This window comes from Diceros bicornis, unplaced genomic scaffold (assembly GCF_020826845.1).
Source record: "Diceros bicornis minor isolate mBicDic1 unplaced genomic scaffold, mDicBic1.mat.cur scaffold_111_ctg1, whole genome shotgun sequence".
Classification (NCBI taxonomy): Eukaryota; Metazoa; Chordata; class Mammalia; order Perissodactyla; family Rhinocerotidae; genus Diceros; species Diceros bicornis.
In genome coordinates this window covers 573,313-594,657 of record NW_026691037.1, presented here as the reverse complement: position 1 = coordinate 594,657, position 21,345 = coordinate 573,313, and the positions used below count along the sequence as shown (strand labels likewise).

The 21,345-nt window shown below is 50.1% G+C and overlaps 1 protein-coding gene across 1 annotated transcript; it reads right to left on the bottom strand.

Moving 5' to 3' along the window:
* Positions 1-539: 539 nt before the first annotated feature.
* LOC131402477 (tubby-related protein 4-like) lies at positions 540-20,273 on the bottom strand. The gene is given in 15 exon segments (XM_058537210.1): positions 540-656; positions 2,361-2,452; positions 2,455-2,841; positions 2,844-3,170; positions 3,173-3,741; positions 3,743-3,944; positions 3,947-4,066; positions 4,069-4,356; positions 4,359-4,835; positions 7,244-7,387; positions 10,269-10,362; positions 11,584-11,728; positions 17,261-17,544; positions 18,603-18,827; positions 20,265-20,273. Coding segments are annotated over 15 exon segments (3,480 nt in total).
* Positions 20,274-21,345: the final 1,072 nt, after the last annotated feature.

Sequence of the window (21,345 nt, the reverse complement as noted above, 5' to 3'; positions counted from 1 at the left end):
GTTGTTCCCCCAAGAGAACCTGTACCTTCAGGATTTTCGCTTGTGTCTTTTAAAAAAGTTTTTCGTTTTTACACTAGTGGTGATGTTGGAGGAGTAATAAAAGCTAGACATTGTGGAGAATGAAAAGCACGCATACTCCTTAGTCTAAAAGAATAGCAGGCCAGAAGGCAGTCCATGTTTCTGCTGAAGGGCCCCTCGTCCCGCAGCTCACACAGGCACACCAGGAGGACATTCCCACAGCAACCACGTTTCCTGAAAGAACACCAGGTGCCTCGCACCCTTTGCTTCCAAATACCACTCTCCTGTGTTTTGTTTTTGTTTAAAAAGAAAGAAGAAAGAAAGACAATAAAGGAGAATAAAAGCCCAAACAAACGACAGCAACTGAAGGTCAGCGCCTGCCCCGGGCCCAACAGACGTTTCCAGTTCTGCTCCTGTCTTCTGGTCCCCAGCCCCTGGGGCCTGGGCGGGCTCCTCGAGCATCTCCATCAAGCCCCTCTGGAAAGGCTCCTCTCCCTCTCCTCCTCCGCACAGCAGTCTCTTCATTTCAGGCGCTGAGTCACGGTGGCCAGGGCGCCGGCGAAGGCCTGCACAGCGGAGAAGGGGTACTGGAAGTCCAGGATGTACGCATTGCCGTCGATCCTTCCAAACGGCATCACCTGGGGGGCGAGGGAGGGAAGCAAAGACATTAAAGCACAAACAAGGCGGGACACAGGGCAGCCGGGTCTGGGCAGCACCTATTGGAGGCAGATAGCACGGCCTGCGAGATGCCAACAAAAGTGACTCTGATCACGCTTCTCGATCTAACTACGAGTGTGGTGGAAATAAAGGAGCGGAGGAACATGTTAACGCAGTGGGGAGACAATGAGCAGACTTCAGGGCATGGAAAGCTCCACAGGTCAAATGAAGGGGCTTCCTCATCCAGGAAACGGAAAAAGGAAGAACAAGTAGGAAGAAGAATCTACAGGCTAAAAGGGGCTGAAGAGAAATATCAACTGCAACTGTCCATGTCACTACTCAGAGAGGGACAGAACGCCACCGCCTCTTTCCCGAGCCTGCTTGCCCTTGTCATTTCAGTACTCATGGGGACCACGTGACACTGTATTATTATACAACATGTTATGTACACTTATTTATTGTCTTTCTTCCATTTTTGTAAACTCCATCAGGATAGGGATTTTCTGTTTTCCTCATCGATCTAATTTCAGCACTTAGAGTAAGGGCTGGCAAACTCTCTGTAAAGGGCCAATAATATTTTAGCCTTTGTAGGTCATACGGTCTTTGTCACAACTGCTTAACTCGGCTGCTGTAGGGCGAAAGCAGCCATAAACTATACTTAAGTGGACGGGCGTGGCTGTGTCCCAATAAAACTTTATTTATAAAAAGCAGCAGCAGCCGGACTGGCCTGTGGGCCATACTCCTGGCTCAGAGGATTGCCAGGCACACAGCAGGTGCTCAATCAACATTTGTTGAGTGAATTAATGAAAATGAGATTTAAATAGGAGAAGTGAAGGGAATTCCAGGATGGTGGAGGAGGGTAGTTCCAGAACAGTAGCTACACAGCAGGGCTGGGGCAACCGTTCCAGGTTGGAGCAGGAAGAACCGACAAATTACCCAATGTGTTTGCACCAAGAGGAGATTTGCATTCTGCCAGGGAATCAGCGAATGACTTAATAATAAATACACAGAGAAATTAGCAAATAAGCAAGCAAACAAAAACTGGGTAATTATTATGTCTGGGGAAAAAAAACACTATCCAATAAAAAAAGAAATGTGATTAAACCGTATCACATGGCTCAGCTCTGAACGGTACTTACTGGCATAAGGAGGTGACCAGTGACTACTGATTCAACTGGGAAGGGGGCAGGGAAAGTTCACGTGTGTGTAGTCAGAGAGTGGGGGTGAAGAAAACAAACCCTCACGTTCCTCAGGAAGAAGTCAATACACGATGCTGAAAACTGAAAAATCACCAAAGAGTAGACACCCTGCTCTTTACAAATATGGTGGCAAATACCAAAAAAAAGCCAACAGAGGTGGAAGCACGCCCTCTGGGGGAGGCTGAGGTTTGGGAGCGCGCAGGGGCCTGTTAGTGGTCCTCTTGGGTCTTGTAGAAGCCTTTGACTTTAAAAAATCAGTGCATGTGTTACTCTGATGAGAAATAAAGACAAGACAGCAAGGGGTACACTGAAAATCACAACTCCACTTGGCCCCGAGAGACACCAGCTGTTTTCCACATTTCCCCTGCGGCCTTTTGAGAAACGCCCCTCCAAGGCCAAGGCACTGATACCCGCCCCCCCTTTAAAGGCCCCCAGAGGCCCGTCAGGATGAGACAGCCGCGCCGTGGCCCCGGGCCAGGCTCTCACCTGCCGCCCCTCCAGCTCCATCTGGAAGTTCTTGGCAGACTCCTGGGTCACCCGCCCCCCGAAGTCCAGCTGGCGCCCCTGCGTGGCCTCGTCCACAGCGGCTGCTTGTTGGCCGTGACGTGCACGAAGCCCTGGCTGCGCGGCCGGCCGTCCTCCCGCTCGCTGGCCCTGCGGCCCTTGGCCTCCTCCGGCTCGCCGGCCGCGCGCAGGCTGCGCTTGCCCTTCCAGCCCGTCTGGCCGCCCTGGCTCCGGGTCACCAGCTCGTCCCCGCTGACGCCCAGCCCGGGCTCGCTCTCCCAGCTGTCCTGGAACCCGTTCGTCTTGTTCAACTTCTTCCACTTCAGCTGGTCTTTCTGACTCTTCTCTTTCTTCTTCTCCCTCCCCAGGCGGGGGCTGGAGATCAGGGAATTCAAGTCGCTCCGAGTCCGAGCCTCCTTCCTCATCTCGCCCTCTGTGGTGGCCTGAACGTTTCCCTCCTCGCTCGGCTGTCCAGGCGCTTCGGGCTCTTCTTCCCGAATGTCTCCGGCCGCTGGGGGACTGGACTTTCCGTCAGGGAGAGGACTTCCTGGAAGTTGTCAGCGGTCTCTACCATCACCTCTGTGCCCAGGTGGCTCTGGAGGTGGGCGGGTGGTGGGGACACGGGGGGCTTCTCCACCACCAAGTGTGCCTTGAGGGAGAGCGTGCCCTGGGGGTTCTGCACGGGCGGGCACGCGCTGTAGGAACTCCAGGGGTGCAAGGCGACAGGTGGCGGCTGTAAACTCGAGCACGTGCTGCTTCCTGGATACATGGGGGGCAGGGGGCAGTAGGGGGGGGCGGGTAGGCGGGCTGCAGGATCAGGGCGGGCTCCTGTTGTGCAAACTGTGTCTGGAACAGGGTGTCTTTCGGGGAGCAGGGAGCCTGCACTCCCGGCAAAGGGAGGGTGTTATAGCTTCCTGGGTAGGGCACTCCCATCCCATAGCCCGTCTGGAAAGTGGCAGTCGGGCTGGCGGGCGACTTGGGGGAGACGAAGGGCACTCGGGACACGTCCAGATGCTGGCTCTGACCTGCCATCAGAGGGGACAGTTTCAGGGGGTTGGGCACTGCAGTCTGTGCTGTCCTGTCCTGGGGAACCCAGATGTCCTCCCCCAGCACGGGGTCCCACTGGTAAGGGGGCGGCCGCTTCCCGGCCACCGCAGCCTCGGGCAGCGCGGGGTGCCGCAGGGGCTTCTCGACTGGACAGTGCTGGCCCAGCGCCTCGTCCTCGGGGAAGGCCGAGTAGACATAGTGGGCGCGCTCGCGGGCGCCGTCGGGCGGGCTCAGGGGGCTGTAGGAGGACTGCGGGGACAGCGGGGACGTGCCGGCCGCATGCGCCCGCGCCCTGATCGGCGCGCCCGGCGGCGCCCCCGCTGCACTGGCTGCAGGTGTAGAGGGCGGGCGGCGGCCGCGCGGGGAAAGGCGCTGCGCCCTTGGGCTTGGCCGGCGGCTGCGGCGGGGCGCGCGGGGGCTCGGCCAGCTGCGCCGCCCGCAGCGCCGCCTCGCGGTTGTTCCTGCGCAGCGCGGCGTGGATGAGGCTGCTGTCCGGCCTCTGCGCCGCGGCCGGGCCGGGCCCAGCGTCCCGGCGACGGCGGGATACGGGGGCGGGGCCCCCGGTGGAATGGAGTAGCGCGGCCCCGTCAGGCGGTTCAGGGTCGCGCTGGTGCAGGGCTGGGGGGCCTTCTTCTCGGTGGCGTGAGCCTCAGGGTGGCCGAGCTGCCTGGGCCGGGGAGGGTGTAGGTGTTCCGGGCGCAGAGCATCGGCGTCCGGGGACGGCACACCTCCTCCACGTTGCCGCTGCTGTCGAAGGTGGTGATCCTCTCGTAGCCCAGGGGCGGCTGATGGTGCGCCGCTGTGGGGTACAGCGAGAAGTCGCCCTTCTTCAAGCACACGTCCACCGGGGGCTGTGGGGGCGGCAGCGGGGGCGGCGGCGCTGCCGTGGTGGGGGCGGCGGGGATGGTTCCTGGGTAGGGCGGTGGGGGCTCATCTTCGCCACCTGGACCTCCTGGAGGGCACTGAACACCACGGCGTCCCCCTCGGCGGCCAGCTGCGGCACCGGCCGCAGGGCCTTGGCTGGCTTCTGCAGGTGCTCGTGGTCTTGGTCTCCGTGGTCCACCACCGACAGCTGGATGGCCCCCTGTGCTGGCGGCGGCAGGGACAGCTGAGGGGGGTTCGGAATGATGCGGCCCATCTCCACACCTCCGAAGATCACCTGTCCGGGGTTGGAGTAGCGGTCGGAGATTGCGTATGGGTTGGCACTGTCACTTGCGTGCTCAGCTGCCCCCACGGCCGTGGTCTGATTGGTCAGGACGTCCAGCTGCACGTTCTGATTGGCCAACAGGGACTGCACCAGTCCTATGCTCTGTGTGGGGGCCGTAGCTTGAGCTGAGCTGTGCATGGGCGCGATGGGGATGTTCACGGTACACGGTGGGTTGTTCTCAGGCACGCCAGATGCTCCCGTCACTGGAAGATTAGAAAAACCAACTGCTTACAAAACAGTGCCATGAAACTGGGTCAGAATAAGCAACTCATCTAGGCCTTTTACGTATAAACTGTAATTCCTACAAACACATGCCTTTGCGTGGGGAAAGCTGGACCCTTCCTTCAAGTTACACAAAGCTTCTCTGAAGTTTCTGGAAGGACACTGGCAATCGGTGGGCTCTGGAGCTAAGGGCATTGTCAGAGCATTTCAATGAATACTTCTGAACCTTCTGAGTGTGGTGCCACGTGTCTGAATGGTACTATGGCAAATAAATGTTTAAGGACACTTTTTACTCATGATGGTCATAAAACGGCCCATTCTTATGCAAGAGGAGGGCAGTGGTACAGTATGAAACTCCACTGAGGACTCAATGCCTAGGCTTCTGAGTAGGTTTATCCAGGGTTTTGGATTGGTTAGTGTGGGAAGTGTCGTGGGGCAGATGTGTAGCTGAAATTTGTACGTAAATTAATTTTCTGTAAATAGAACCATGTCAAATGCAGTAGAGAAACCAATGATAAGAATCCTTTGGCAGATCTGCATATGAGGGGAAGGATCATTTCCTAACTTTACTGCTTTTTAGCATTTCAAACAGTATATAAGTTAGAGCCACACTGATTAAAACCCTGTAAATCCACCCTATTTGCACACAGGAGGAGTTTAATGGAGTGTGCGTTTGAGCAATCATCTGCAGACCACACGCAGGGCCTCAGCGCCACTGTTCAGTACTGCCCTTTCTAAAGAGCCCACAGAGCACTGGAGGTCTGCTCATCTGGACCTAAGTGCCACGTGACTATGAGCACGTGCGCAGGAAACAGGCATTAACAGGAAATTGCACAGGCTGGCTGACCTTTCACCAGAACTACAGAGGGAAGCCAGTAGTCCATCAAAAGCTAAGCCCACCCTTCGTGCCTGTGACAGACTCATCCCCCTTCCCTGGGGTCCTCCACTGAGACGTGACTGTCCCCTGGCTGCAAGAATCTAGGTCCTGTCTCAAGTTTTCTATGATTCCTGTTCAGATCCCTCTTCCAGATGCTCTCTCCTCCGTATGGAGTACTGAGGGCAGGCATCTTCCCCGCCGAAGGAGAGTCTCTCTGTTGCGTCACCAGCAGTATGTGTAAGCCCTGAGACAAATCATTCCTCCTTTCTCTGGGAAGCACAGACAGTGACGACAACAGCCGCAACAGCTGAGCACGAGAGAGCTAGATTAGCCACATTCCGGGAGAACGGAGGGCGCTAAGGGGAAAGTGTGAAAGCCACTTCTAAATCCAAGGTTCTGAAATAGCAGGAGAGCTGCTATAAAGCTCATGTGTGAGATTTCACCAAACTGCAGGTTTATGGGGTTGCAAAACCTCGCCCATTAGTCCAGAACATCTGCTCCACCCATGAGGAGAAAGTATACCTATCAGAGAACCAAAGACGGCTACTGTCAGAAAGTACAGTAGAATAATTTTACACGCAGAAATCTGGCTGAAGGAAGGTCAACAACGCCCCCAAGTTCAGAGCCCGAGTTGGGACGCGTGTCCCTCCCCATCCCACGGTGAGGTCCAGAGCCCCTCGTTTGAGAATGACAAGATACAGGAGGAGTCAGTGGCCGTGTACGGTTCCTCTGGCTCAGAAGCCAGAGGCTTTCAGAACCTTGCTTGGTTCTAAGTAGAGGAGCCTCTATATTTATAAAATTGCAGGTGGACTTTTTTGAGAATAGTTACATATAAATAATTGGTGGACTACTTAGAAATCATTCTAATAATCAAAATAGGATTCCCCCAGTAGAAAAGACTTAAATTAAGATGCTATGGATCTGAATGTTTGTAAGTTGAGATTTTAAAAACTTATACCAGCTTTGACCTTGAACTCAGACCTGGCCTCTATGCACTGAGACACACTCTGCACATTAGGAGAGAGATGTTCCGCCCCGGAGGTGGGGCAGGTTTGAGAAACTGGGCTCTGTGGCACCACAGGGAGATGCCATTCTCTAAGCAGGGATTGAAAGGATGAGGGCTAGCCTGGGGTCAGTGAGACTGGGTTTCAGTCCCGACTTGACTGAGTCCTGATGAGTCCTGTTAACTTCCCTATCTGGGCATATGACTAAGAGGACTACCGAGAGGATAAAGTGAGATGGTAGAAGTGCTCTGTGATCATGAGCCATCACGGCCACCTCATCGTCCTTGCTCTGGTAGCTCCCCTCCTCCCCAAACCAGTGACAGTAGGTGACCTTTCTCCAGTGACACGCCACCACACCCACCAACCTTACTGAGGAAGTTGTACCTTTTCCAAACCGAGGCAGCAGGCACGGACTGACATGTTGGCATTCTTGACTACTTACCACTCTGTCCCCGTCGCGACCCACTAACAGAGGGCTCGTGACAAACCAGTTGATGTGTGAACACACCTGGTAAATCATCCTCATCTTCACTGACAACATTCGGGTTGAAGACAGGTAAATTAACATACTCCATGGAAATCTTCCGGACCTCTGGGAGATAGATGGTCATCTGCCGCGGCTGGAGATGCAGGAGGCTGGTTTTATAGATTACTGGTGGGAGGAGGAAAGCACGGTTAATAGAGACAAGCCAGAGGAGAGCCAAGGCATCAACAGTCATGGGAAGAGATGTGGGGTGACCTGCGTGGGCAAGGCCGGAGACTCTGAGATCAGCCCTCCACCTCCCCTGGCGCACAACTGGCCACCCCGGCCACGGACTGGATTCGGGAACAACAAATTCTCAGTCTAGCCCAGAATTAAAAACCTATCTTAGACAAATTCTTTTTAGAATGAGCTGGGTTATGACAAATGTATTTTTTAAAAATCCCATTTGCAATCACCAGGATAACTTGGTGGAAACAGTTGTGATAACCAGAGAGCCAAGCTCAGGGGGCAGTCAAGCAGCTACTGGAGGGCAGCTACGCGGGGAGCAGCAATGACACTCGGGCTGTATTCGGGACTGGATTCTGGGCTTCCTGACTTCCAGTTTCATGCTCAGGATAGAGAATCGCGGAGAACTTCCACACAGTTTCTTTAAATGCTAAGATTTAATTTCATTAACAGGGACCTTTAAGAGAAGGCCTAGACTGCAACTAAAATATTTAGAGAAGACAAAACAAGTTGAAAAATAATGAATCTGAATTTAAGTTTCACAATAGGTTAAAATCAGGATGAAACTGTCCCGTCAACTTTCTCTTATGTTTAATACTCTTTGCTGTGAGATATGTAGAGGTTCTTTAATTATTCCTATTCTTATTTTTTATTAAGATGAGCCAAGTTCTACCTGCGAGGCTGTCACCTCACAGCCTGGTGGCTGACTGGCCAGCACTCCCACAGCTCCAGGCCTTCTGCTCTGAAGCACCGTCGTAAGGCTGCTCCTTGGGCTTGAGTGGGCTGAGACGCCTTTTCCACGCCAGGGGTCGTTACAGGTCTTATTCATGTTTTCCTCTCTCTTGCCCACAAAAGAGAGTTTGAATTTTGTCTCAAAAATTCTGGATGGTTCCATATAGCTTAAGAATTAATGCATTAAAGTGCTATTCTTTGTCGTTCAGATCGACAAAAGGATGTAAAATTAAAAATCTCAGGAGGGATGTAAAAAATAATATCAGTTGCCTCCAGGGAAAAAAACTAGGTGGTTGGGGGTGAGGATAAGAAAGATTTTTACTGTATATTCTTTTAAATCTTTTGAATTTTGAATTTATTCCACATTTTTAAAATTAAGAAATGCAAAAAATTAAAAACACAAAAATTTCATGAGCCTGATCATTCTAATTGAAGGAAACAAATTATTCAATGTAATTATCCAATTATTCAATATAAAATATCCAACAGCACTCACTTTTTGAATCTAACAGAGTGTCAAAGATTATTTAATAGGGCGCCATATGTAACAAACCCTCTAGAATCCCAGAGTTAATTTCTTCTCTCTAGTAGAATCATGTGGAAAATTCTTTTAGCTTGACAAATGAAAACGCTCTTTTTAAAAAGGTCAACGATTAGGACAATGATTTCACCGCAGTCACACACCAAGCTTTTGTCTTGGGCACTGAGATTCCTAATACAGGCCCTCCCATCTTAAGGTCCTCCTTGACTTCTTTATGGATCCACTCAACATCCAAGAACTAAGGGCAGAATGAGAAGACCCGTTGAGCATAGGTGCACGTCCATTCCTTTTGTCAACATTTGCTGTAGGCAGATGGCTAAATTCTCAGATTACAGGTGTGGGGTAACCATGCCTCTCACACAGTGGTTATTAGAATCACCATACATATCATGAGGGTGCTGCTGAATTACTGAAGAGCAGGCTTTTGTGGTCATGAGAGGGTTTCCCGGCTGTTGAAAACATGAGAGATTTCTTTCCATTATGTGAATGGATTGTCTATTGTTATTTTCTAAGTCAGTTTTATGTTTTACTTTTATTCTTTTTTTCCTTTGAGCTGAGAAACCTCAAAATGAAAAATCCAAATGCAGCACCATTTAATGTCTCTGAAGATGCATACACAGCAACAGGTCTTTTTAACATCTGCTTTGCAAGAACTATTTGTTTTAAAAGATCTAACTGTGTCTGAAACAACTCTAATGGGCAGATCCAGAATTTTTCAAAAACTATTTTTGGTAGGTTACACAGACCACATTCAAGATGGGGCCACCAGCCATCGGTGAACCCCACTGGCTAAGCTGGCCTTCTAGAGAGACGTGTGCGTGTTAGATGATCAGGCAATGTAGCAAGGTGGGGGACAACACAGGCCCTTAGCCCACACAGAGATGTGGCCATTAGGATGAAGCTGCTTTGAAAAGGACCTTCTGTCATTTCACTCCTTCACGGTCCCCTAGTAAATATGACACGTCAGTCATTCAAGCAGATACAAAAGAGAAGGCAAATTCTGGGTTCTGCCCAGCCTGGTTCTCCCTGGGTTCCATTTTCCTCGATGTCTCAAACTTCTCATGGAGAGGATATTTATCTGGTACTTAGAAATGAAATCCAAAAAGATTTACCACTAAGAACTGTACTAACAGTCAGCCAACTTCTTCTTAAGGTCTTGAACACTTTCTTCTTGACTTTCTTCAGGAGTTTCTTCTGACTCAAGAACCTAAAGACACTGGTACCAAAATCTGTCCACAGTAAAAGACCAGAAATCAAAGTAACCAGAAGCCTATAAGAGCTTTGATAGAGATTTCGGCTATTTTGTCATTTTTGTAAGTCAGGGCTTGTATAAAAAAACGAAAACACCAGTGGCAAAAAAAGAATTTGAGTGATAATTCTAATTTTTGTGAAATCAGAGTGGCTACAGTCAAACTTTGGAGGTAAAATACATGCTCATCTTTTGGTGTCATAAGAGCGCATTTTCTACATTAGGCCACCAAAGGTTGAAATTGCTTATTCAGCCTGAGTTCCAACCGGGACAGTGGGAAGAGAACAGGACGCAGTTTTTACCTGCACCGAGGTTGGTTGGCAGGAAAGCAGCCAAGCCCACAATCTTAAATTTGGTTCCCCAGATATTAGACATGACCTGAGCAAGATAGTTGTGCTGTGGGAAAAAAAAGGAGAAAAATCACAATCTATTTCCATATTTTCTATTGATCACTCAAGAAGTAAGGACGTTAACACTTTTTGCTTAAAAAGCCACACGTGGGCACTGCCAGAAATATTCACTCTCTGTCATTCCACTGTTTTTAAGACCAGTAGCTGCCTACAGCATGTCAGGCACCCATTTGCAAGTGGTGGCTCAGCGAGCTGTCATTCTCAGGTTGGGAGTGGGGGCGGGTGTGTCCCGGTGTGTCCACATGTGTGTAGGTTAAAAAGGCACAAAAGTGATTTGGGCACTTTTTTCTTTACCTCTCCTTCCTCCCAGTCACTGAACCAGAGAGAGCACCTGGCTCTGAACCCATTTTCATCCTTGATATTTCTCCTGGAAACATCAGCTGCACTGATACCAGTATATCCCAAAACTACCCAATTATCTGTTTCTTATTCAATCAAATTTTTAAAAATTTAAGAAGTTATCACTATGCCCAAATCATGCATGAGTGTGTGTGTGTGTGTGGAAGGGCAATAATAAAGATGAATAAAATACAGCTCCTCAAAGAGCTTAGAACCTAATGGAGGAGAGAAGGCCTGTAATTATTTATATACAAGGAAGTGACTGAGAAATGTCCTAAGGGAGTTACAAACAAGATGCTCTGGGATTACTGTGGCTGAGCCAGGGGAGGAAGCCTTCACGACAGAGGGGAAGTTCTATCTGGAAGCACGTGGGCAGAAAGGAGGGTGAGGAGATGGAGCGGGTTACCCAGGCAGGGCAAAGGCACAAAGGCGGGAAGAGGTGAGTCAACAGTGTGGCTCTGGCACCTGGAGAGGAGGGGGTGTCGAGGAGGACAGGAGGGAAAGACAGGCCAGGCCAGGCAGTGGGGCTGTCACCAGGGATTGGCTCCTGCCGACACTGGAGTCACTGAAGGGTCAGAAGCGGCTTGAGGGAGCAGAGGTGAGAAGTGTGGCTGTGTCTCAACCAGAGCTACCTGTGAGGAGATTCCTGTGGCAACAGGGGGATGCCCGAGGTGGGAAGAAGGCCCCTCGGGATGTGGAGGTGACGGGGCATGGAGGAGGGCAGACAGGCTCTGGTTCTCTACGCCCGTGTCTGCAACTGCAGTGACAGGCACGGAGAGGGGGGACCGAGGGTTCAGCGGCCATCAGGCACACACTGAGGAGGGGAGCGGAGCGTTGGATTGGGGGACCACCCGAAAGCCGACACTACCTGAGTGATGTCTTCAAAGGGAAACTCTCTTCGCGTCAGGCTGGGCGAGCCAATGGAGGGCTTGCGCATCGGCAACCGTGGAGACCTGGAGATCTCCTGTGCCTCCCGGGACAGCTTGGGGGACTTCCGAGCCTCAATGTTGATCCTGCGGAGGCAAGGCCCCGAGGGTCAGGCGCCCCGGTGGGGGCAGCGCCTGCACTCCTGGCACTCCCTTCACTGTCCACCAGTCACGGTGGATGTGCCACTCCCAGGGGCCACGTCCCTTAATTTACCCAGGCCCCGCCCGCCTGCTTCTGCCTTATGAACACGAGGAAAGAAGGACAGAACTGCATATCGAATAATATATATTCAACAATATAGTGAGGTTCAATCGAGTGATTCATTTGTAAAGAACCTCAGAGAATTAACTTTCTACTGAAAACTTTCTACTGACTAATAGTAAGTTTGGAATCGTCCACATGTCTTCTGCCAGGGGTCGCAAAATTCGTCCTGAGGAAAGTGGCGGGTGGAAGAGGCATTTCTCACCTAAGTCCACAATGGCGTTACAGTTCCTAACACAGTGCTGGGATTTCAACAGACTTACCTAGCATCTCCCCCCTGCAATATTGACATCAGATCAGTGGATCTAAGTTTTTCTGCTGCCTTTTGATCCTATGTTATATCTCTGTTCCTCAGTTCCTTTGTTTATAACATGGGGACACATGTGTTTAACGGCAGTCTACCCCAAAGAGAGTGTTATAAAAGTGAATATGGTAAGGTTGATGACATTCCCTGAAAGAAAAGCATTAAGCCTCACAGATACTGCTTGAGAGCTTGATAAGACACCTAGGGCTCCCAAAGTGTGGGAGGACAGGGGGACCGAGCTGGTTAAAGCTCTGAGCGAGGACAACTGGCCTGGCTGCTGCGTAGGGGCACTCAACACTGAGAAAGACGGAAGGAAAGAGGACCAGCTCCAGAGACCGCAACATCCGGGAGCTTTCCAGGGACATTTACAGGTGAAAGATTTGGTTGCTTATGTATTAAATGGCCTCTTCTCCTTAAGCAATGGGAAAAGCCAAAACACTGTAGAAGTGTAGAAAAGTTCATAATTTTATTTGTAATTTTAACAAGCCTAGAATAAAGATGAAAAAAATAAATCGAACAGATTGCTGGATATCTGGATATCTATATGGGAAAAAAATGAACGTTTACCCCTAACTCAGACTATACACAAAAATTAATCTGAGGTGTAAATTAATCTGAGATTTAAGTGTGAAGGCTAAAACTATAAAGCTTGTAGAAGAGAATAGAAGAATGTCTCATGATCTTAGGGTAGACAAAATAGGACAAAAGCATTTCCTAAACAGCACACGAAAAGTGCTAATCATAAAAGAAGAAATTCACATTAGACTATACAGCAATCCATATATCTGCTAAAGGACTCATAGCCAGAATACATGAAAACTCCTACAACTCTAAATAAGAGAAAAACAACTCAATAAAAAATGGGCAAGGGGCTGGCCCAGTGGTGTAGTGGTTAAGTTCACGTGCTCCGCTTTGGTGGCCCGGGGTTCAAAGGTTTGGATCCCAGGTGTGGACCGACCCATTGCTTATCAAGCCATGCTGTGGCGGTGTCCCATATGAAGTAGAGGAAGATGGGCATGGATGTTAGCCCAGGCCCAATCTTCCTCAGCAAAAAGAGGAAGATTGGCATCGGATGTTAGCTCAGGGCTGGTCTTCCTCACAAAAAAAAAGGTGCAAAAGACTTGAACAGACACTTCACAAAAGAAGATATCCAAATGGCCAATAAACATAAAAAGCTGCTTAGCATCATCAATCATTGAAGATATTAGGATTAAACTACCATGAGATACCACTATACACCTACCAGAATGGATAAAATTATTTTTAAAAAATGACAATACTCTGTAGGTGAAGATGGAAGCAGCTAGAACTCTCATATACTGCTGGTGGGAATTTAAAATGGTACGACAGGCACCTTGGAATACTGTTTGGCAGTTTCCAATAAAGTTGAACATACGTCTACCCCGTGGCCCTACAACGCACTCCTAAGCATATACCTGAGATAAACGAGTGCATACGTCCATAGAAAGTCTTGTAGAAGAATGTCTACAATGGTTTTATTCATGATAGCCCCAAACTGGAAACTACCAAACATTCAATTGGTAAACGGAATAAACAAATTGTAGTATATTCATTACAATGGAATTCCACAGAGCAAAAAAGAAAAACTGTTGATACACGCAACAACATGAATGAGTCTCACAATCATTATGTTGATTAAAAAAAGCCAAATAAGAAAATAGGACATGTGGTCTGACACCATTTATATGAAGCTCAAGAGGAAGCAAAACTCATCTATGCTGACAGAAGTTAGAGCAGTGGTTACTCTAGGGAGTGGGTATCGAATGGGAAAAAGTACAAGGGAACTTTCCGGGATGATGGAAATATTCTTTATCTTCAACTGGGTGGTGAATACACTGGTTTACCAACTGCACAATGCATTATGTGTTTACAATCTGGGCAGGTACGTATCTGCACGTACATTAGACCATCATTTCACACAGCATCAAGAATTTTAGAGCTAGAAGGATCTTAGTGAAGATCTGCTCCACCCTTTAACTTCATAGACAAGGAAACTGGTCTCCAGGTCATGGATCAACGTTACATTCTGAGGTTACAGAGCCCTCGGTGGCAGGGTCAGGACCAGCAAGGCAGGGTTTTTTATCTATGACACTGCAGGCCCTTCCATCTGCTTTTAGCTTTTTGCCACTCTTTAGGCCAAACCCTTAGGATAGAAATTTTTTTGTGTTTGTGAAGAAGATCAGCCCTGAGCTAACATCTGATGCCAATCCTCTTCTTTATTTTTTTGCTGAGGAAGATACCCTGGGCTAACATCTGTGCCCATCTTCCTCTACTTTATATGGGACGCCACCACAGCATGGCTTACCAAGCAGTGCATCGGTGCGCGCCCGGGATCCGAACCAGCGAACTCCGGGCCGCCGCAGCGGAGCGCGCGCACTTAACCGCTTGCGCCACCGGGCCAGCCCCTCCCTCTTCCTTTTCTTATAAGGCCATCAATCCTATCCCATTGGGACCCTACCTTCCTTAAAAGCTCTATCTCCAAATACAGTCACATTGTGGATTGGCGTTTTAACATGTGAATTTGGGGGGGGGACACAATTCAGTCCATAGCAAGCTCTGACTAAAGATTTCCTTTGGAAAATTTGTGAACTTTTGCTAAACAAAAATTATTGGGATTCATGCTATGTATTATAAAACGCACACTGGTAATTCTGAGAAACACATTTGTTAAGTTACTTGGGGGACATTTACAACAGGGGATCAAAAACCTCAGAGCATAGCAATCCCCTGGGGCCTCCACTAAGTTGCAGATTTCTAGGCGTCGTCTCCAACGTGCTGAACCAATCTAAGGGGCAGGCCTAGGAACCTGGATTCAAGTAAGTATCCCAGGCAATCTGCGGGAAGGTGGCCCATGGACCACATCTGAGAAACGACGACATGGAGGACTGAGAGAGTTCATCAGCTTCTCACGATGAGCAAGTCCTGGCTTCTCAAAGTCAGGAACCCTCTCCTCTCTGAACCAGGTTACGTCTACCACTCGGTTGGAAATTAGTCATGTTCTGCCTTGTGACACATCGTCTATTTTTGTCTCGAGGTATTTAAATCTTGACTTTTTTATTGAAATTTTCAAGTGTTAAGTTGTCTTTCACCCAAAAGGGATCATGAACTCCCTGAAAGCAGAGATGCCCCGGCACTGCTTCACAACCACAGGAGACCCGAGGACCGTGTACAAGGCAGGCACTCAATACGTCCCGCCTATCTGCTTTGCTTTACAGCCTTTTCATTATAAAAACACAACACCTCCTTCCCCACAGGCCTGTTAGCAACCGGGCCAGCCTGTGTTGGGAGGAGCTGACAAATGTGACCACTACGGAGAAGCAGGCTGGGACGCTCAGGTCAGGTCCACACAAGCAAGGTCCTAGGAGGCTGCAGCCTTGTCCCTACAGCACAGCCCCCGCTGCTTCTGTCCTGTTCTTCAGTGGGAAATTGACGCACAGGAGCGGGGGAACAGAAGCAAGCTCTTCACATAACTTCCCGTCAACACTGAATCCGAGCATAGGTTTTATAAAACTGCATACACGGGAGGAACCTTAGAGACAATGACCCCGCTGAGAACCGGCGATGCGCCCTCAGGTTCAGGACCTTTCCCAAGTCCCCCCATCAGTCATCTCTAACCGCCATGGCTCCTGTCTTCTCTCTTCCCCTGAAACTGCAACTTCCTTCTAAGTTCACGTGCACTGCTCTCTGGCTTCTCTCACTTTGCCTTCCTTCCTTCTGAATCTTCCCTCTCCCTCCTTTCCACCTGCCTCCCTACCAGCCTCCAATTCTTCTCGCTCTCCCTGCTCTTGGTCCCAGGTCATCACATGACTCAAAAGACGAAATAACTGACTAATATCCAATTTTTAAAGTATAGTTTCACTGCTTTCAATTTTACACGGTAACACTGACAGCAGAATGTTGCTACAGATGCGGAGCATTCCAATAAAGAAAAGCAGACAGCAAGTGGATCGACTGTAAAATACTGAGGTGGGCAAGTGAGGCCAAGGTTGAAAAAGCCCATTGCACGTGACACTCGGCTAACTGGTGATGCTGCACGGCGCAGCGGCTTCAGGGACAGAATGGGGGCAGAGGCCAGTCTAACGGGCGGGAGAGGGAACAGGAGATGGGAAGTGGAGAGAACAAGTATGAACTAATGAAAACAAATCTAATTCAACCCACATTGTCCCACGGTCAGGCGCTTACCAGGCACTGGGGGTACAAAGATGACTCAGTTCCCTCCCTCCGGGCCCTCAGGATTCAGGGACTGTGTGCCCCGAGGGATACCAGCAGCTCAACTGACTGAGGGGCGATGGGCACAGAGGGGACAGCTGCTCGCTCTGCTCTAGGTGATGGGCAAGATTTCACAGGGAGGCGGGGGAACGTTTGAGCTGGCAGGTACTGCTGACAGAGGCCACAGGCCTCGACTGTGACTACAAACAAAAAGAGCAAAGTCCCTTCCCTGGAGGCTCACACTCTAGGGTCCCAGAGAGAGGTGTGCAGTGAGCCCCCTGAATACGGCAACGGAGTCATGAAGATTGGCATAGGAGAGTCTTTAGAAGGAGGGAGTGACTGTCATGCGAAATCTTTACGGACCAGCAAGAAAGTCTCCTTGGTCATCAGCTAAAAAGCAGCTAAGGGTGGCTTAGCGAGCGCAGAAGCAGGATCCCCGCAGGAGGCTGAGGAGCAGGCTGAAGGTCTGAAGCGTTTAATCCTGTCACTCGCTCTGGGGGGCAGCGACGGCATCTCACTACTGTTTTGACGGTCTCAACAGCACATTCAGGCCCTCAGTGGATACCTGACAAATAACTGAAAGAGGAGGCTGCCATTCCCAAAAGGCCCGTGCCAGCCTCCCCTTGATGACAGCCGATGTCTCCTCCCCCCACAGCCCCAGCCACACGGAGCCTCAGGAGCGCTCTTAAAAACCCGTGGGAAAGTCCACTTAGGGAATCGGTAACTTCAGCAGGATTTTGGAAACGGAGTAGCTTCAGGGATGTTCCACGCTAGCCAAACGTTCACAGATAGGCGTTACCTTTGCGTGGGCAGTCAGGAATACCAGTCCGCACCCCCCGAGAGGGGTCTGCAGTCCCTGGCGAGGCGCCCCCCTGCGTTGCTGTCTGAGCGCGGGTCCGTGATGACGAGCTCCGGCCGCAGCTGGCTGACGCGCCGCCCCTCGAGGACGCGCACGAGCCCGCCCGGGTGCTCCAGGCAGAGCGTGTGGCACGGGCCGCCCACCTCCGGGCCGCGCTCTGTGCGCTTCACGGTGCGGCGCAGACGCTCGTTGCCGGCCGAGGGGCAGCTGACAAAGTCGCGCGTGTTGTCGGGGTCCGGAATCGGGGGCTGGAGGCAGGACGTGGAGAGAAAAGAGCGTGCACATCACTGATTACCCTGGCGGAGCACTGGCTGGCGGCTCGGGGAGGGTTAACTCTGCGGTGCGGGACAATGACTCCCAACTCTGGGCGCACGTCACAACCTCCTGGCAGCTTTCAGAGACCTCAGCCCGGATCCCACCACAGACGATGGAACTGGAATCTTGTGGGGGTGAGCCTGGGCACGTGTGTGTTCTAAAAACTCCCCAGGCGATTTTAACGAGCAGCCAGGGTCCAGAATCACTGGTGTGGAACCAAGAGTGTAAAGCAACTTGAAGAAAATATCACAACAGATTCTAAAACTCGGATGTTTTAGGAAAAAATTAACCAAGAAGTCAATCTGATACTTAGAAGCAGAGACAGAAAACAAAAAAGAGAACACAGGAAGCAACCTACGTGCGGAGGGCCAGAGGGAACGGGGAACCCACACTGGAACAGCCACAGGCAGGTCCAGTCCACATACCACCACAGCGACAGACCAGTTCTCAAGCTCCAGTCAGCATAGAGGACGCTGACAGCGAGGGCTGGGTGAGGGCCGCCCCTCCGCACAGTGATGAGGAGAGCAGGCCCCGGGATTGACAGGGTCCCATCCTGACCGTTCCCCTAACGAGCCACAGAGCAAGTCCCTCACTTCTAAGAACGCGTTTCCTGCTTTCTCAAGAGGGGATAACGGCAGCATCTGCCAGGGAGTCAGGACTGAACAAGGCAGACTGATCATCAGGACGACAACGGCAGCCACGCTCGGGATACTGCCTCTGCCATGAGAAAGCTAATGCCTATCACACAAGGTGACTCTCTTGTGGACACTAAGGGTGATGCTAGGGACAGACTGCGTGCGTGGGAGACCGAGGTGGGACTTTGCGGAGCCGCACACCTTCATCTTGCAGAGGAGCAGACGTGACTTCTGTGCTCCTGCTCTGGGACTCTCGCCTGTGTTCCTTGTCTCGGCCCTCCTCTTGGCGAGCCTTCGGGAACAGGCAGCCAGCACGAGTGAGGAAGGAGGAGAAGGTGAGTGGAAGGGCTTCACACCTTGATGGTGGGGATGAAGGCAGTGGGGAGGTGGGAGCAGAGGCGGGGGGGCGGGGTCAGCTTGCTGACGTCCTTGTCCTCTCGCAGGGCGCTGGCAATGGCCTGCTGGCACAGCAGCTGCAGGCCGGACACGCGGTGCTCCACACGGACCACGTACAGGGCTGGTCCTGATGCCATCAGCAGCCACGAGTCCCGGTGTCCCCAGCAGATGGAGATGATGGGGCGCTGCCAAGAAGTGAAGGGAGACTACGCTTAAGCTGTCGCTCTTGTAAGCAAAGATCATGCACGCTTGTGTCAAGCCAATTCAAGTGACCTGATAGTTCATGAGGATATTGGTTTTAAAAAGCACAAGAGAGGATGTTAAATACCATATTACAAAAATTCAGTATTTCCATTGAAAAGCAGTTAGATCCCCAGGCCACAGCACAAAGCACTGGAAAAGTTTTACAAAGTTCTTTTACACGTATTATCTCATTTAATTTGGTGCCATAAAACCTAACTTAGCTCTTATGACATTTCTCCCAGGAGATGCAATCAGCCTGGGGGACTGTACTGCATATTCCTTACTGAAGCTCTGCTATCTGGAACCCCAAGTAACTGGTGGTAGGTATTCCCATGGCTTGGGGAGGTGGTGAGGAGGCAGACCAGACGGCTCTTCCCTTTTGTCCCGACAGGGAGCATTTTAGAGTCAAACCATCACTGGATTTGGGGTCATGAGCTATGTGACCTGGGAACTATGATGTAACCCTTGGAAGTCTCCTACTTTCTCATGAGCAAAATGGGAGCTGTGAGGACTAAAGGAGATGAAAGACGTCAAGTGCTCTGGGACCTATCACCAGTTATAACCCATAGATATTAAGTCACTGTTATTCTCAGCCATCCTCGAGCTGATGGGGCAGAAAGAAAGTAGAAAGCTATCTGGAAAGGGGAGAGAGGGGAACACAGCCCCTGTGGCAGCTGCTCGAGGGGTCTGTGGCCATCATTTGCTTTGAAAAGGCAGGCTGAAATCCAAATGTGCAAGTTAGAAACTAGTTGTACTGAAAAAAATCCAAAGCTTTAGGGGTGCCATCTATGTAAGATGAGCCAAGGAAGAAAGAGGGAGGTGGAGGGAGTGATGGAGAAGCAGCGAGGGAATTTCTTCACTCCGATCTGGACAGATGGAGTTCTAATTTAATGAGGTCTTGAGGGGTTTCAATGATCAGAAGTGGGGCTATCAGATCTTTTATATGAATGACAGATAGGAACAGAGTTTTCCCAACACTTTAGTGACAAACATTAAGATAAAAGGAACACATGAAGACGCTTGCTTAAAATCGCCTCCAGGGTCGGCTAATCCTGGTTTGAACTTCAAAACACAATGCGGGGCTGAAGATAATTCATCTTCCATTTCCATCACAGTGAGGCCAGGCAGTCACAGCCTCGTGCACGAGGACCACGGAGCCTAGAACTCAAGTCTGGGGGCTTCCGGCGTACTTCCAAGATGGGCCTCCTTCTAAGAGGATCCCACGCGGAGGGTGGACCCCAGAGAGACGCCTGTTAATTTAGAGCAAGGCAGAATCTCTGCTGAAGACGGGGCAGACAGCACATTAAAAATACACACCAAATGTATTTGGTATCATCAACCCCCTTACGTGCAGGTTAGGACTAAAGTTCTATTCCTACCAAAGTCATGCTTAATCTTAAAGATACACGCCACCCGCCACCCCTGAGCCTCCTAAGATAATATGTACAACTTAGAGCTCAAGTCATGAAGGACAGTTTTCACTTAGCACAATCGGACTGGTTGGAACTGGCTGCAGAAATCTCAGACACTGCTTTCTCCCAATTTCCCATTACTTTTGAGCCCATTTATCTGACATGCCAAGGGTTATGATGTACGAATCACATATATATATATTTTTATCCTCCTGTGTCCTCCCTCCTTCTGGTTCTGTTTTTCATAGTAACTATCTCTATGTAACAGTTGATTACAATTTTGGGGAGGATCTTACATACTTATCATAATGACAGTTTTATATATCTCTTACGTCTTTGTACAAAAGAACTTAAACCACTTAGAGTTTCAAACTGGATAAAAATCCTCTCTGTTACATTTACATGTACAATCACTAAGCATCATAACAAAAATAACAATTATGTCTTAAAAACTTACCTACGTTCCAATAGCACATTGAGTTATCTTGATAAGCACATATATTATCTCATTTAATCTTAACTCTACCACGTAGGCATCACTATTCCTATTTAACATATGAGGAAACTGAGCTAAGAGAAGCTAAGTAACTTGGCTACAGCCAATAAACAGGAGAGCTGCAATTCTCACCCGTTTCCCTCTCAACCCCACAGCTTATGCTCATCTTACTACAAGGTGCCACCACTCTTTTTTTTTTTTTTTTTTGTGAGGGCGATCAGCCCTGAGCTAACATCCATGCTAATCCTCCTCTTTTTGCTGAGGAAGACCCGCTCTGAGCTAACATCTATTGCCAATCCTCCTCCTTTTTGTTTTCTTCCCCAAAGCCCCAGTAGATACTTGTATGTCATAGTTGCACAGCCTTCTAGTTGCTGTATGTGGGACGCGGCCTCAGCATGGCCGGAGAAGCAGTGAGTTGGTGCGCGCCTGGATCCGAACCCCGGGCCGCCAGTAGCGGAGCGCGCGCACTTAACCGCTAAGCCACGGGGCCGGCCCAGTGCCGCCTCTCTTAAGTGTCAGTATAGCGATACAACCACCTGAGAACGCGTAATG